Source organism: Arachis duranensis, chromosome 10 (genome assembly GCF_000817695.3).
Source record: "Arachis duranensis cultivar V14167 chromosome 10, aradu.V14167.gnm2.J7QH, whole genome shotgun sequence".
Classification (NCBI taxonomy): Eukaryota; Viridiplantae; Streptophyta; class Magnoliopsida; order Fabales; family Fabaceae; genus Arachis; species Arachis duranensis.
The window spans coordinates 86528998-86546759 of record NC_029781.3 but is presented as its reverse complement, the minus strand read 5'-3'; the positions used below and the strand labels follow the sequence as shown (position 1 = coordinate 86546759).

The window sequence follows — 17762 nt, the reverse complement described above, 5'->3', positions numbered from 1 at the left end:
TGTAATATAAAAGATTAAAACTAGTACATTATTATTTATTTTTGAACCTGACTCTAAATACCTAAAGTCCAAATAAGATGGCATGTATGATTTTATTGGCTCATTTTTTTTAATATTAAAGTGTTTCTGGTGTTATTTTTCGTTAAGATGTGAATCTGGGATTTATTTGAATATTGGACAGTGACTGAAATTGCTGCCAGCGATTTATGAAGGAATGGAAAACGAGAAAAAAATTAGAAAACGGTGACTGTACAAATACAGAAAGTTTTTTTTCTTTTTATAGAACAAAATGGAGGGGGCGAATTGATAGATGGTGGAGCGACTTGAGGTATAATAGGGGCGATTTGTTCAAAAAATTAAAAAAATGAATTACAACGTCTACAAATAAGGTCTCAGTCAGGTTTCGCATTCATCTTTCTCGTCTTATTATTCTTCTTCCTATTCTACATCTCTGTTTTCTTTTTTCATTCTTGTGAATTTGTTGCTGTTGTATCTATTTTTTTAAAAAAATATTGAAAAAAATAGGTGATAGAGTTTGTTTGAGAGTGTATTATAATGGCCAAATTTTATTTCAAAAGGTGTAAAATTTATGTGTGAGAATCCATGTGATATTGTTGTTCCTTTCACCATATTATTTGAAGAACTAAAAGGATTAATTTATGAAATGATAGATCCTCGTATATTGAAAAGAGTGACTAGTGTTGTGTACATATATCCTGTAATAGTATTTGGAGGATTTATACAATTTGAGATGAAGTATGTCACTGATGAAGCAACGATGCAAGAAATGTTTTCAATATATCACGAAAGTCGACCACAAGACTTTGTCATCGAGCTATATGTTGAGCTCAAACACTTGACTTATGGTGTTGAAGTAGCCGATGGAGGCATGTATTGGGAAGACTACAATAGTGAAAGCGAAGATGAATTTGAAGGCAATTATGAAATAGATTATCCAAACATAGATGGAGACGATGTTGATTGCATTAATGAGCCAGATGTAGAAGAAGTGGCAAATGTCCTAGGAAGCCAACATCCATTTGGGGAGCTGTCTTTTATGCGCACTTTGGACCTTGCGGCGCTGAATGCACCAGAGTTTCATGAGAATGTGACTGCTGGTATGTGAATATGATAATAAGATCGAGAGTAGATATATTTTTCGTACTATGAGATGGTGATTCTACCGTGGTTGGTAAATCATATTGTATAATTACTTTTTGTGGTATTGTTGCAGACCCACCTATTGTTGCAGACGGCAGATTTGTTATTGGGATGGAATTCAGTTCCAGAGAAGTTGTGGTTGCAACCATCAAAGAATATACAATTTGTAGAGGAGTTGACTACCGGTATACGAGTCTAAATCAACGACATTTTATGCCAAATGTGTACACTATGGCAGTAATTGTGATTGGCTTATCAGGGTAAGTCTAATCTGAAAGAAATATTGCTAGGAAATAAGGCGTTATAATGGTAGTCACACTTGCACCAGATCCACCATTTCTCAAGATCACTACAAGCTAGACTCAGACACAATCGCAGAAGTGATAAAGTCATTAGCTGAAGCTGACCCATCTCTAAAAGTGCGATTTGTGATTGCAGATGTGCAAGCAAAGTTCAATTACACTGTGAGCTATCGCAAAGCATGGTTGGCAAAACAAAAAATAATGGAGAAGATTTTTGGTGGTTGGGAGGCCTCATATGAGGCTCTGCCAACATAGTTTGAAGCTATGTGTAACAAAGAACCATCAGCAGCTGTGTAGTTCAAAATGTTGCCTGTTTATTGAGGAGATGAGTTGGCTTAGGATACCCGGGTATTACATCGTGTGTTCTGGAGTTTTTATCCTTGTATTAGAGCATTCAGACATTGCAAACCAGTTGTGCAGGTAGATGACACACACTTATATGGAAAATACAAGGGAGTTTTGATGGTTGCAGTATTACAAGATGGCAACGGGAATATTGTGCCTATTGCCTTTGTCATTGTCAAAAGGGAGACTGCTGATGCATGGTACTTTTTTCTTTCTAATTTGAGAAGACATGTCGTGACTCGGGATGGTGTGGGTCTTATTTCTGATCGTCATGAGTCCATTACTTCAGCCATAGCCCGTAGTAATGGAGCATGGGATCCTCCGAGAGCTATCCACATGCATTGTATTAGGCACATAGCAGCAAACTTTTTGAAAAAGTTCAAGGCACCGTACTTACAAAAGCTTATTGTCAACACAGGTAAATAGAATTTAACATTATAGAATTTCGAATCTTTTTAATGTGTAAATGCCTAACGGTCATTTTTTAAAACAGGCTATTTCAGGACAGTGCATGAATTTAATACGTGATACCAACGACTACATGACTGCGGCGAGTTATATACTCGGTGGTTAGATAGGACCCCTCGACATCAGTATGTTTTGGCATTTGATAATGGATATAGATGGGGACATATGACCACGAATCTAGTTGAGTATATCAACGGTGTCTTGAAAGGGGCACACAATCTTCCTGTGATGGCACTCATTAGAGCCACTTTTTACAGACTCAATGAGTTGTTCACTAGAAAGAGGGCCTAGGTCGAGGCACGCATTAATGTTGGACATGTTTTTTTGGAAGCTGTTATGATTCGACTTGAAACAAACCAGCGAGCATCCAGAAACATTCAGGTTAGTATGTTTGACAGGCAGAATGAGGTGTTTGAAGTCCGTAAGATGCCATCTGGTCAAGAGTACGCAGTCGATCTACGCCGCCAACAATGTGATTGTGGTGATTTTCAGGTGGATCGAATTCCATGTCACCATGTGTTTGCATGTTGTGCAAACCAGTGTCTTAACTGGCAAGTTTATGTGAATGAGGTTTACCGGATGGATGAGATCAGAAAGGTCTATAGAGCCAGATTTAGGCCACTGAAAAACTCAACTACATGGTCAGTGGTTGAAAGACCAAGGATGATACCTAATCCTAACCTCAGGAGAGTATGTAAGGACCGGCCAAAAATAACTCGGTTCTTGAATGAAATGGACATGCGCGAGATGCGCGCTCCAAGCGGTGCAGGCTATGTGGTGCGGAGGGTCACAGCCGTAGTAGATGTCCTCATAGAGGTCAAGTGCAGGGAATAGTGTTCCTACTCGGGATGGTTGAGTTGTTAACGTTTGTAGTGAACTGTTGTTCTAATTTTTTTGTATAGTTTAAATTCTCCAATTTTTTTATTATCCTCTATTCTAATTTTTTTTGTCTAGTTTAAATCCTCGCGTGAAGTGTTAATTAACTACAAATTAGGCAAAGTAATGATGGATGAAAAAAACGAAAACAATATAGTCCAACAAAAACCCAAAGCATAATAAGAACAAAGTCCAACATAGCCATGTCTTCACACAATAAAATAACATCAAAGTCCAAAAGGACTCAAACCACAATAAGAACAAAGTCCAACATAGTCCATATGAAGACACGATAAAAAAAAACAACAAAGTCCAAAATGAGTCAAACCATGATAACAACAAAGTCCAACAAAGTTCACATGAGGAGAGACTTCTTGGTAAACTTGTTCTTTACTGCCTTGGCCATATTCTTCATTTTTTTCTCAACATTCTTCGTGGAGGATCAGTCCGTAAGTCATAACCCTTATCGCGAACACATCTAGTACCTACACAATGATACACAATAACTTATGACATCCATATAGACTTCACTAAATGTGAAATAAAGAAAAATCTAGTCCACAACACAACCATTCATTACTAAGAACAATTTAATTATATAAAGTTAAAGTAAACACAATTTATGATACCTGTGGCAGGTGTACATGCATCATTAACTGCCCCATCATCGACATCATTGTCGTCACCATTAGTGTTGCCATTGTCATTATCGGCATCATCGTCGTCACCATCATCCACCCTATCCCGGGGTGCATTCACGAGGGTGTGTATAAAGGCATCTGTTGATAGCTCTTCCTCCTCCGCTTCAACCTCTTCCTGAATTGTTATTGCAACCGTGTTAAGATCAAAATGAGGAATGCTCCCACTAGGAACTGCATAATCAACAAATTCAATGCCTCGATCGAGCCCACTCCTTCCTGAGTCAAAGGAGAAACAACCCCTAGATAGATCCCCAGAATGCCCGGACATCAACAGCATATGAAGTCTAGAATCTAAAGACATACAGCCAGGCACCATTTCAAATGGCCTATTGTCTTGAGGTTAGAAGACTTGATTTTCATTTGGATAACTGCCACACTGTGATTGATCTGTGTCATCAAGAAACCTCCAAATTTGGTTCATAGTGGCTTGATCCTCTTCAGAGATAAACAACTGTTGTTGGTCCACGTGGTTAAAAGACGAGATCTCAGGACCCTGATGAACTTCTTATTGCGGATGTGTTTGTGACTGTGGATATGGTGGTACTGGTTGTTCACCAGGAGCATTGACTGCGGCCAAGAACAAGTGATTTGAAAATTGACATCTGTACCAAGTCATATAAAACTCATCCGCATTATACGTAATGCATGGATTAAGATTAAAAAGTCAACGATCATATCAGTCCTGCCATATTGATATCTACTTATCGTGCGCTACAATCCAATTCAAATTTTTCGGTCCAGTCAACACATTGTTATGCGCACCGCCAAGATCCCTTGCGGCTCCCGAAATGCCTTGTTGCAGACCAAACTGTCTCGTCACCCTATCAGTTGGATGCCCCTCCATGCACTTAAATTAGATTAAAAGGACCGTTGCATTTCAACATAATCCATCATGACAGATATCCGCCGGCACTAGGTGGGAAAGAAGCCTGTCTTGATTATATAAATCCCACACAAATTGCATCAACATGAAAAATAAATGACATTTTATCTAAACAGATTCTAAGCATTATAAATAAATATTAAATGACAACTAAATTAATATATGAATCTATACCCTCACAACATCATCTATCCTGTCCAATAACTCCCTACACTGTCGTGTTGTCCAATGTCTATAATCATTCAATGGAGATGTCCAATCAACCCACCTGTTGAAACACATTTAAGTTAAAGAAAAAGCATGAATTTAGAAAACTATGCACCACATTATACAAAGTAACACGTATCGACAAGCTAGTGAAAACCGTGGAGTTTGAGTAATCGGAGCTAGTAAAGGCATCCGCTCCCAAGCCCATATTTGGAGGAGAAGCACCGGCCCATCTATGTCTTTACAATCAAAACGTGATGCTCGACACAGCGATCGATACATATGAGCAAGACATGCCGAACTCTAGCTAAATTCCCTTATTCGGTGAAATTCACAGAGTAATGGTAGAAATTTCCAATGGACCTAGTGCCAGATTTATCACAAAACAAGGTCGTACCAAATAACATCATAATGTGCGCTTTTACATACCTTTTTATAGCAACAATATCAATCAAATCTATATTACTTTTTTACCGCCTAAGCCAAGGCAACTTAATGAAACTTCCCGACAATCCTTCATGTGGGTGCACTTCCAAACTGATCCATGCACTCATCCGCTAGGAGGCTGTGATAACTTATCATTAACCCTAAAACTGGCATGCCATTACTTCCAAGACCAAGAATCGTTGCTACATCCTCCAAAGTTATCGTGCATTCACCAGTCGGAAGGTGGAAAATGTGTGTATCTGGATGCCATCTTTCAACCAAGGCAGTCAACATTGCCGAATATCCTTTTACTCTTTCAATACGAGATATGTGTCCAAATCTAATCTCATTTAAAAATTCAGTAGCAATTGGATCTCATGATTCTAACACGTTCAGATGCATGAATTCCAATAATTTTAAACTCTGATCAACAAATAAGAAAAATATGATAAGACTTAAATTTAAAGCATATATTTTTAATTTTTTTCATAAATGGAATAAAAATATAACTTAAAACAAATGTATTATAACTCTTTTCTTTGAACTTTGAATGATTTGTGTTTGTTAACATTTAAATCCAGTAGTTACACATTTAAAAAATACTATTTCTAAACAAATTTAGTTATTCACATAATTAAACTTATTAAAAAACTAACCCTGTAAAAAATTTTCTATATTAATTATCGTTTTTTTTTTGCTAAATAACAATTTGTTTCCTTTTCGAAAGGACAGTGTTCCTACACAAATATATTAACGTAATCAAATACATTAAAATATATTAAGATAATAAAAAAATATTCATGCTTGTTTTTAAAATTTAACAAGACACCAACATAACAATGAAAACCATACTTTCTATCTTTTCTAATAGAATTATAACTTTTAATAAACATATTTTAATGAATATTAGTAAACATACTACTAAACGTTTTTAAACTTATTTTGAAAAAATATCAATAATAACTTTTAATATTTTTATTTTACAAATATTATTATTACCGTTAGTAATAATTTTTTTTAAAAAAATATTATATACAACTTTTGATATTCCACTTTTATTAATCACGTATCATTTTTTAAATTTACTCTATATATATTCTAATATTTAAAAATTAGAACACTAATTATTTTACTAATATCTTAATTAAACTAAATTTTAAAACTACACTAATAAATTCTAATACATTAACAATCTCTAAATAATCTTAACTAATGCGTCAACATTAACATTAATTAAAATTAATATTAAAAAAATTAACTTACATATATAAGATGATCTAAAAATAGAATAATGTGTTTTTTAGATTTGGTGAGATCACCAAGCACCATTATTGTTTCACTCTTCTAAATTTAAAATTTTACTCTACTCCAGAAAAACTCTTCTTAGAACTATCATGAAACTCTTTCTCCATCTCTTACTAAAATTTTTTCAATAATTAAAAAAATAAAAATGACTTTACTACTTGCCATCCAATTTCCAATAACTTTGTTGGATGAACCCATGAAGAAAGAGACAAAGCAATCCTCCCTCCTCGCCAGCTGCATTGTAGACATTTGTCCTCTCCCCATCAATTCGCCTCTTTGGGCTACCCACACGCTCCCCCATTTTCTATTAAAGTTCCAAAACTACCCCTAAAATTGGGTCCCTATCTCCAATGCTACACTTGGATTTTTCGGAAATCTTTGCAATTTGTCCCCTTCATTTGGGCTTGATGATTGGACCCGACGATTTCGGACCTTTCATTTTTGTTTTTCATAAACCGGATTACACATTAAATGGCCCATTTCCAACAAATTCACCAATACTGGTCCAATATAAAAAAAATCGGATTTTATTCACATTAGGTCCAATAAAAAGAAATAATACTTATTTCATTTAGTATTTAAAATAATAAGTGAGATCAGCATATATAGATCAGATTATATAAAATTGCTAATGCTAAGGTACTTATTTTAATAAAAATATTAAAAATATTTTTTGATAAAAATATTAGTATAATCACACTATAAAAAGAAAAAAAATAACGATTTAAAGAGAATAATAACATTTTTAGAAGTATTGTTTTTATAAAATGTCAAAATTAAATCATACAATCTACAATCCAACAAAAAAATCATATCCAAACAAAAATAATTATAAAATTTTTATTGGAGAATCTATAGTTAAAAGCTTTGATCTTTAAACTATTTTTAGTAATTTTTGAAATTTATGTCATTCATATAAAAAAAATTAAAATTTATTTAGCATAAAATCATTAAATTTGGAGTTTGAGAAATTTCATTTTTCTAAACTTGTCAAAATATGCTTGTAAATGATCTTTAATTAGATTTATTTTTTTAAATATGTAATTTTATATTTTGTCAAATTAGCACAAATTTTAAAAGGTAAAATATCAATTTTTTTATTCCAAATTCATTTTCTAAAAATTAAATATTTTAGAAACCAAAGTTATCATATGCTCTTTCTCTTTTGCATGTATGCGGATGCTTCTTTTTCTTCACGTTTCTTTTTCAACGTCATTGTCGTCATCGCTGCCACCACTATCTTGTCGCTGTCGTTTCCACTACCACGGTCTTGTTGTTATTGTTATTTAATTTCTTCTCCTCCTTCTTTTTTCTCCTTTATTATCATTATCATCATCCACCTCTTCATCTTCATCTTATTCTTCTCTTATATATGTTTAGAAAATTAGAGCATATAAATTTTGATATCCAACACAAAAATTTTGAAGGATCATATATCCAAAATATTGACATCTAACCAACAAAATATGCACATCACATAAATTTTTGTGTACAGTACATAAATTTTAGTGCATATATGATATAGAAATTTTAGTACATAGCGCAAAATTTTTAAGGGACCATTTGCCCAGAACACTAACTCACCCAATCAACAAAATATATTCACAGCAAAAAATTATGTGCTATGTGAAAAAATTTTTATGCTATGTGCAAAACTTTTTTCACATAGCAAAATTTATTGATATAACACAAAAAGTTTTGTGTTCTCCAACAAAAACTTATGTGCTAGTGATGCACGCGCTTGTTATTTTTGTTGTGCTTATGTTTATGTCTACTTAGTTAGACTTGATTACAAAAATGCTTATACGTGTCGCATCACCATTTATCCAATTGACATTAGTGTTTATTAAGCTTAACTATTATCGTGCCGTGCAAATAACATTTTGTATGTTGTGATTGGTAAGATGTTCTATTTCAGCCATTAGTCAACAGAGAGATATCATATCACTTGACTCCAACAAACAAATTCGAATTCAATTTTTTATGTAATCAGATATTTATACTTGTTGACAACAAAGTTTTTGGAAAATAATGACGAAGGTGAAACAATGGGTAGTAAATCAAACAAATTGCTAATGATGAGAACATGATTCTGTGTCCGAAAAGAAATTGACAAGGATTTGGATAACTGTTAAGACAGACACTTCTTCATCATCGTCAGTTCATCACTATCCTCGAGTTTTATTGCACTTTAATTTCTTAACAATTACTAATAATATATGTGTTCTAGATATAGCTATACATAAAATATACACAAAAAGAAAAACACGGTCAGTGAATGATCTCTTAGAGTTTCTATCGAAGAAATCAATCTCGTAGAACATAGCACGAAGAAAGTTACAAATCAAGGAGATGTTGATTTCAAATTTTCAGGAGATAGCATGGAGATTGTGAAAAAACAACAGGAAACTCCAAAGGTGTCCTACAAGGAATCCTTGTTGACAACTTTAGAAAAAGGCGTGGAGATAATTGATAATCTCTTGTATTACATTGAGGAAGATGCACCTAACCTTAAGGATCGTTGGTATAAAGAAGAGGAGGAAGGCAATATGAAGGAGGAGCCCTCTGAAACGTGCCTAGTAATTCAAGTCACGAAAGAAGAATTTGATGAATAGTACAAGCTCTGGTACACTACTCTTGTTGTCAAAGTTCTTGGAAAGCAAGTAGGCTTGAGGTTCATGGAACAACGACTGAATAGAGACTGGGTTAAGAAAGGTAGGATCAATGTTATTGATATAGATCGTGACTATTTCTTTGTTCACTTTTCAGATGAAGATTACTACTTCCATGCATTAACTGGTTGGCGTTGAATGATCACTGGTTACTATCTTATATGTGCAACAATGGAGACCATTCGTTTTGTCATCGGTGAAGTTTATGAAGAAGATTGTAGCGTGAGTTTTGATTCCTAATTTACCTATCGAGCTATACAATCATTGCTTCCTATGGCGAGTAGGCTCGGCTATTGGAACTCTATTAAAGATTGATCATGCTACTTTTATTCACTTTCGGAGTCATTTTTCAAGGACCTATGTGGAGATTCATTTGACCAAAAAGCTTCTTCCAAGGATTTTGATTTTCGGGACTATTTTGAATATTTAGTATGAAGGGCTTCATCTCATCTATTCCAATTGTGGCAAGTATGGGCACAGATTGGAATCGGGTATGAAGCCGTCAGAGACTAGGGATAATCCCTAAGGAGGTCCAGTCGCTGAAGCAGAAGGAAGGAGAAAGGAGGATCTGAATCCCGAGGTTGTTGCCAATCCTAGCGAGATTCAAGGGAATCAATCCCAACTTTCCATTAAGAAATACAATCAGAAAGCCCCAAAATTTGGATCGTGGATGATGGTAAGACAACCAATGTGGAGAAAATATGAGAAAAAATGCCTTACACGAAAGGACCCCTTATTGAAGAGAAGGATATTTCTGTTTTAAAAAATAAAAGATTCTATATAAAATAACAATAATAGCAAAGGATCCAAGTTTGATATTCTGGCAGAGAAAATTATAGAGGATACGAATGTGCAGAAAAATCATGTAGAGAGCTCTTCGAAGAAATCCATGGAGATTGGACCGGTTATAGCAAAATATAAAGCCCAAAAAAATAATAGGCCAAGCATCAGCCCAAAGTTGAACGCTCAAAACCTAAGATTGAATGCCAAACATCAGCCCAAACACTCACCAAGTGGGCTCCAAAGTGGGTTTTAGCACTTCTTAACTTATTTTATTTTCTTTTTGTAATTTTAATTAAAAACAATATCTTTAGGTTTAGTCTTAGAGTTTTTATTATAAATAAGGAACTTCCTTCCTCCAGAGGATCATGCCTCCCACCACGAGGGGAGAAGCACAGACACATTACATTATGCCTAAATTTTCTTTGTATATTATAAGCAACTAAGCCTCCTAGGTTAAGGTTAGGAGCTTTGCTGCTTCCTATGGATTAATATTATTACTTTTCTACTTTAATACATGTTTGATTCTATTCTATGATGTATTTTCATTCTTCATTTAATGAATCTGGGGTGGAACAAGAGTATGACCCCTTATTCTACATGAGCTCTTGCGAGTCCTGACCCGAATAGTATTGAGCTAAAGATTGAGAATATATCACAGGTTCCAACAAGTTATCTAAGCTAATTGGGATATGTGACATGAAATCTCGTTAGTCATGGGTAATTGAGTTCCCTGTGGCGTTAAGGCTAGAATACTGAGCATCATTCTCTGATCCGGAAGATCTGACCTTGTCTATGGCATTTTGAGTAGGATCAACAGAGATTGAATTGCGTGAGCTTCACATTCGTCTAGATTGAATGATCAGCGTCCTAGTTATTTGGTTTGGACCATGGAGATTAATGACCATGACCCATGGCTTAATCACTTACAGTCTTGCCATTGAATGAATCACTCATCGTTAAAGTAGTCAGTAAAAAGTATCAATATGTAAGAATAAGCATCGCCGAAGCCTTAACTGATTCCTTACTATCGTTTCTACATCAATTCTTTATTGCTTTGTTATTGTTTTGTTTTTGTGCCTACAACAACAACAAACAACTTTCTATTTGCTTGATTAAGATCTGCAAGATAACCACAGATTGCTCAATCCGACAATCCTCGTGGGATCGACCCTCACTCACCTGAGGTATTACTTGGATGTTCCGGTGCACTTGCCGGTTCAGTTGTGCGAGTTTCGTTTTCGTGCACCAATAAGCCATCTCTGAACTATCCTTGTGGGATCGACCCTCACTCACCTGAGGTATTACTTGGATGTTCCGGTACACTTGCCGGTTCAGTTGTGCCAGTTTCGTTTTTGCGCACCAATAAGCCATCTCTGAACTATCTATTGCTTCTTGTTGTTTTTCTTTATCCGCGGTATAAATTAAAATATATTCAATTTACTTTGTTGGAGATGTGTGGTCAAGGTGAGAAGTCTTCAAGAATCTTTAGAAAATTTAAGGATGTCATTGCTAAATTATTTGAGCAATATAGCATATGGAATCCACAACCCCCTGAAGACCCTCAAGATGCTAGTATTTCTTCGAGTACTACACCCAATCCCAGCTTAGAGATGAGTGAGAATTATAATATTATGATTGAAAATCCTATGACTAAATGGATGCAAATTCAGAGGATAAAACTAAGTGAGCTGAAGAAAAATGAAATGGATAAGTATTTGGAAGAAGAAGTGGCAGAAGATTTTAATAGATTTGATATATTAAGGTGGTGGAGAGGAAAGACTTTGAGATATCGTGTTCTCTCATGCATGACTAGAGATATATTAGCCATTCCTATATCTATTATGACATCTGAGTTGGTTTTTAGCAGAGAGGTTGTGTTCTTGACCCTTATCACAGTTGTTTGAGTCTCACCACTATAGAGGCTTTAATTTGCACTCAAAATTGGTTGAAGCCTCTTAAAGTTTTGGTTGAACTTGATGAAGGAGATGCAGGCGTTAATTCAAGTATATAATGAATTCGTTCATTTATTTTTTATCATTCGTTCTTTGTCTTTCATTTTAAACTATTGACATGCAATGGCATGTCTTGTTATCGTTGATTTGAACAGAATTTTCTGGAGTTACTAGTGTTAGAGATCCTGAAGTTCAAAGTGGAACGCAACCTCATCATCCATCTTAGGTATTCACAAGTGCTTGTACTGCTATATAATAATTTACATTTCTTCTTTCAAGTCACTAATTACTTACTTTTTCAGATATATAATGAATAGTTGCTGATAAAGCGTCAATTTAAAAAGAGATATGTCAAATTGGAGCTTGTTGTTTTAGTGTGCTCATTTAGTGTGTTGTTTTAGTGTGGTATTTTATGAATTTTAGTGGAACGTTAAAAATCATCTTTAGTTATTTTTAATTTTTCATGTTGTAATTCAACTTATAGTTATTCTTAGATTTTATGTTATTATTTTCCTTTTGTTATTCAAGAGAACTTTGATTGATAATATTTTAGGAGTAAATAGGTTTAAAACGGTAAAAAATTGGTTTTATTGATAATTTTTTTTTATAAAAACAGGTTTTTTAAACATTTTCCGCTGATCAGATATATCCAGTATCCGATTGGATCCGGCGCAAAAAAAATAAAGATATCATATTTGATCCGATCCGATGGGTAGAGCGCAGATTGAAAAGAATTTTTGGCCATATCTGATTCGATCCGATTTATCTGCAGCCCTAATTAAAGCTCCCGGTATTTGTTTTAAATTTGTGATATTTTCACTAAACTTTGATAGTGTTAGTTGCTAGTTTAGGCTATATCTACCATGCATTCTGTAACATCTTATCATACAAAGCTTTATGCTTAAGCTGTAAAATAGAGGTGGTGTGGTATTATGACCTCTAAGATAAGATATATACATATAATAGCAGAAATGATATAATATACGAGGAGCCTTGAAAAATAGGTAAAACAAAATCACAAAAATAAAAGTGCAACGCTTAGAAAAACGAGATTACTTGCGTGCGAAGAAAACTAAGGTTCATAAGTATAAATAAACAGAAAGTTGGAATAGAGGGACAAAAGTACAAAATAATAAGCTCCTAACTCAGCCTGCGAAACTAAGGCTGGCCGGAGAATATTTACACACATATATACATATCCCAAAACCCAGAATATATAGATGAACCCTAGCTCTCCATAAACCTCTAAGAGGACCAAAATAAACAAGTTATTCGGAGAGAAAGTTAAGTACATATATGCATAACTATACATCAAAATGAAACCCAAAAACCACTCTGCTTCAAAAGTACAAACACCTAGCGAGGTGCCTCTCGACCTGCATCTGAAAAACAACAACATAGTATAGAATGAGAACTGGGGGTTCTCAGCATGGTAAAGGTGCCACGCACATAAGATATAAGGCCCTGGAAATGCCGAACTCAATTCTAGAACGCTGACACTCAGATTATAAAGCTTAAAGAAACTAAGATAGAAAACATAATTCAGGGTGGTTCTCTAAGGCTTTCTAAACTTAACCATATCCGTAAATCTAACAAAAACTTAACTAGAACCCTAAATATCTCCGCCTTTCCTCCGTTCCTCCATCTTTGGTGAAGTTACAAAGACAAACAAACAGATAATGCCAAACACAGGTAGAATACAAGTAATACAGATAGCAAATACAACAAATAGCATATTATAATCACTTAGGCGATCCCAATTAATGCAAAATCAAACAAAGCACACATATGCATATGATGAATGTCTATCCTACTGGCCGTGAGTTCATGTGTTGGTTATTTTGCCAGAATCCGACACATCTGGTAGCTAATCCAGACATTGGTCTCTAGGTTGCACATCTCCAGGAGGATCATAAATAAAGAAGAGTGCCTTTCCACCTTCTCCTGGAGGTTTCACAAAGGAGAGTGCCTTTCCACATCGAAGAAGTGTGCCTTTTCACGTTGCAACCAGAGAAAAATATGGGGAAAACAATACGAAGGAGAGTGCCTTTCCACCTTCCCCACATCCCCATCACGACAAGAGAGGAAACTTCCGTCCTCAACTTGCCATCCGAACACATTTTCAAGTTAAGACACAAGCGGAATCGCATCCAGACCTTGCCATCTCGACCATTTCGGCCACACACACATCTCGACCATTGTGGCCACACAGAGTTATCCCTCAATCTCATCGTTAACATCTCAATTCAGTTACCCTAGACCTTCCTTCACTTCCAAGTAACATTCCTTTCCATAGCTTAATCTCATCACTACACTTAAAACTAATCTTTAGGGGCTAAAAGCATAAAAATAGAGGTTTAGAGGTTTAAAATCATGTTTAAAACACAAAAATCTCATTTGTTGAAAACAGGGGTCACGCATACGCATGGGCCACGCATACGCATGGGCCACGCATATGCATGGGAGTGCATTTCTGAAAGGTCATGCGTACGCGTGGGCCATGCGTACCCGTGGGAGTACAACTTTCTATGCTGGTGTACGCAAGCACCCTACTCGCGTACCCAACCCGAAAGAATTGGTCGCATCACGTGCAGGTGGTCGCGTACGCGAGTTATGCAGAACAGCAAAAATACTGAATGCTGCAGAATTTTCAACTTTGCACTCCAAACTTCCGACGCGCATAACTTTTTTGTTTTAAAATATTTTTCATCTGTTCTTCGAATGGCGTAAACTTCACTGACCCAATTTTTATTTGAAATAAGTTTGAAATAATTTGGGGTTCCGGAAGCCACGTTATGGCTTACTGAAGTTTGGCTAAAAATCAGTTTTTCACAAACACCTCAAACCTCAATCTTCATAAAAAGCAAACTCAATTTCCACTTCCTTTACACATATCTAACACATAATATACCAATTTAAATGCCAAAACCTTCATTTTATTTAAAACTCAACTTGAATCCAACTTATCATACCTATAACCATCGACACATCATATCTTTATCAATACCACATTAATCTTCACATCCTACCATTCCTCAATTCAACAATATCATGCATCAACCTCTCAAATACATCAACGAGATTCTCATTTTACCTATTCAACATATATACATACACATATCATCATCAAATCATCATTCATCATTCATCCAACAAACACCAAATCCATATCACAATCGCTATCAAGGTTACTAAGCATTAAACATATTTATACGTTCCAACCTATCCGATGGTCATCTAGCCTAAGTTTTCATAGAACATTATATATTAAATACATGAAACCTAAACCATATCTTGGTCGATTTTCACGTGTTTCCCGAGACACCACCAAGGCACCAAACACAGTCCTAAAAGATCCAAAGTCACCAAAGCACAAGCACCCAACCTCCACCAAGTTCCAAAGCTCACAATTCAAGCTCGAACATATACATATCACTACAGTAGAGGTAGAGCATCGTGGTGAAGAATTGGGGGCATCACACAGAGCCGCCGCAAAACAAGCTTCTGAAGTGCGGACTCTTTTGCGTACCACAAATCAGCAGCGATTGCATCGTAAAACGCCACCAGGTAAGGAAGAAGAAATAAAGTCTTATCCCTTCAAGATGATAATGGTAATTGGATCTAAGATAAATCTTGTTTAGAAAATATCGCTACTGATTTTTATACTAAGTTATATCATGATGATACTTTTGAAGTTAACTACATTCTTGATATTGCCTTCCCTCCTTTTAACTCTAGTTCGGTTACTATGTTAGATGCACCCTTTACGGCGAGAGAGATCAAAGACTCTATTTTCAGCATGGGAGGGTTGAAAGCTTTGGGGATTGGTGGCCTCTAAGCCATCTTTTACCAGAGAAAATGAGACTTTATTGGCCCTGATTTTGGCAAGCTACTATTCAGTATTTTTGAAAATCCTTTGAAAGTGGCAGCAATTAATGAGATGTTGATCACCTTGATTCCCAAAATTGAAATAGCAACCAATCTCAAATAGATGTACCTGACAAGTCTGTGCAACGTTTGCTATAAGACTGTGACTAAAATTCTATCTAGGCGATTAAAGAAGGTTATGGAGCATCTGGTCTCTCCTACTTAAATAAAGTTTTGTACTTGAAAGATAGAGTTCTGATAATATCATCATTGAAGAAGAAGTGGTACATTCTATGAGGAACAAAAAAGGTTAGAAAGATTGGGTGGCTATAAAGATTGATCTAGAGAAAGCATATGATAAACTCAACTAGAGTTTCATTAAGGACACTCTTATGGATATTGGTTTTCCTTGGCATTTCATAGACTTGGTTTGTGCTTGCATCACTACTGCAAGGATGAGACTTCTTCGGAATGGCGAGGCTCTTGAGAGTTCCTCCCCTCTAGAGATATTTGCCATGGAGATCTGATATCCTTTATATCTTTGTTCTTTCTAAGGAGAGATTATCTCAGCTAATTAGCATAGTAGTTAGTCATGGGGTTTGGAAACTAATTCGGCTGAGGAGAGATAGTCCTAACCTTTTCTATCTTTGCTTTGCAGATGACCTTATTCTCTTTGGAAAAACTAACATACAGCAAGCAAACATCATCAATCGGGTTCTTGAAGATTTTTGTAACAATTCAGGCCAAAAAGACAATAATGAAAAAATTTATATCTTTTTCTCTCACAATGCATGTAACAATGTTAGAAAAGACATCAATGAAGCTTTTCAATTCACCAGAATAGATGAATTAGGAAAGTACCTTAGAGTTTCTCTCCTTCATACCAAAACATCCAGAGACGACTTCAATAGGATTATCAACAATCTCAATCAAAGGTTTAGTAGCTGGAAAGCTTCTACTTTGTCTGTAGCTAGAAGAACCACCCTGGTAAAATGTGTTCTTTTTTCTATTCCTATTTATAATATGCAAACTTCTATTCTACCTATTGCTACTTATAATGAAATTAATCATAAATGCAGGAACCTTTTTCTGGAGAAAGACGAATAACAAAGAAGTTGCATATTCTCAACTGGAGGAAAAATAGCAAATCCAAAAACTTTGGAGGGTTGGGTATGGTTATGCCAAAAACCTTAACCATGCCTTTATGATGAAGGTTGGGTAGGATTTTATTGAAAGATTCGATGCTCTTTGGAGTAAAATCCCATGCTTTAAGTATAAGTATGGTAGTGATATTATGCTGAGAGTGGAAAGAAAAAGTTGTGACTCCAATTTGTGAATGGGTATTTGCAAAGCGTGGAGTGATGTGGAATGTAACACAATATGGCACATTAGAGATGGATCCAGAATTAAATTCTGGGAACATAGATGGCTACCTACCTTGGATAGCTTGTCAGACCACACAAGTCAGGTATCGACTGCTTTAGGCTTAAATGCTTCTCTAATAAATTTTTTGAATGTTTCAGATGATTGGGATAGAGAGAAGCTGAAAGACTCTCTATCGTTGGACATAGTCCACAAAATTATGGCCATGTCTCCTCCCTCACCTTGGAAGAATGTTGATCATGTAGCATGTGCTCGCACCTTGGAAGGAGCATTCAATCTTCAAACAATGTACTAGAGCCTGCTTGATGAACCAGGGATGCTAGATCAAACCTTCAAGTTGACCTAGAATTGGAATGGACCTGAACGAGTTTGCACCTTCCTCTGGCTGGTGGTCTAGGAAACAATACTCATTAATCTAGAATGAAGACGAA

The 17762-nt window shown here is 35.5% G+C and overlaps 1 protein-coding gene across 1 annotated transcript; it reads left to right on the top strand.

The window, feature by feature from the left end:
* The first annotated feature begins 2612 nt into the window (after positions 1-2612).
* On the top strand, positions 2613-3110 carry LOC127743007 (uncharacterized). Its single transcript, XM_052255670.1, has one exon. The coding sequence runs from the start codon at positions 2613-2615 to the stop codon at positions 3108-3110; it is 498 nt and encodes a 165-aa protein (XP_052111630.1).
* Positions 3111-17762: the final 14652 nt, after the last annotated feature.

What these genes read in the sequence shown, in the direction of transcription:
- LOC127743007 (XM_052255670.1), top strand. Translation starts at nt 2,613, where the DNA reads ATGATTCGACTTGAAACAAACCAGCGAGCATCCAGAAACATTCAGGTT.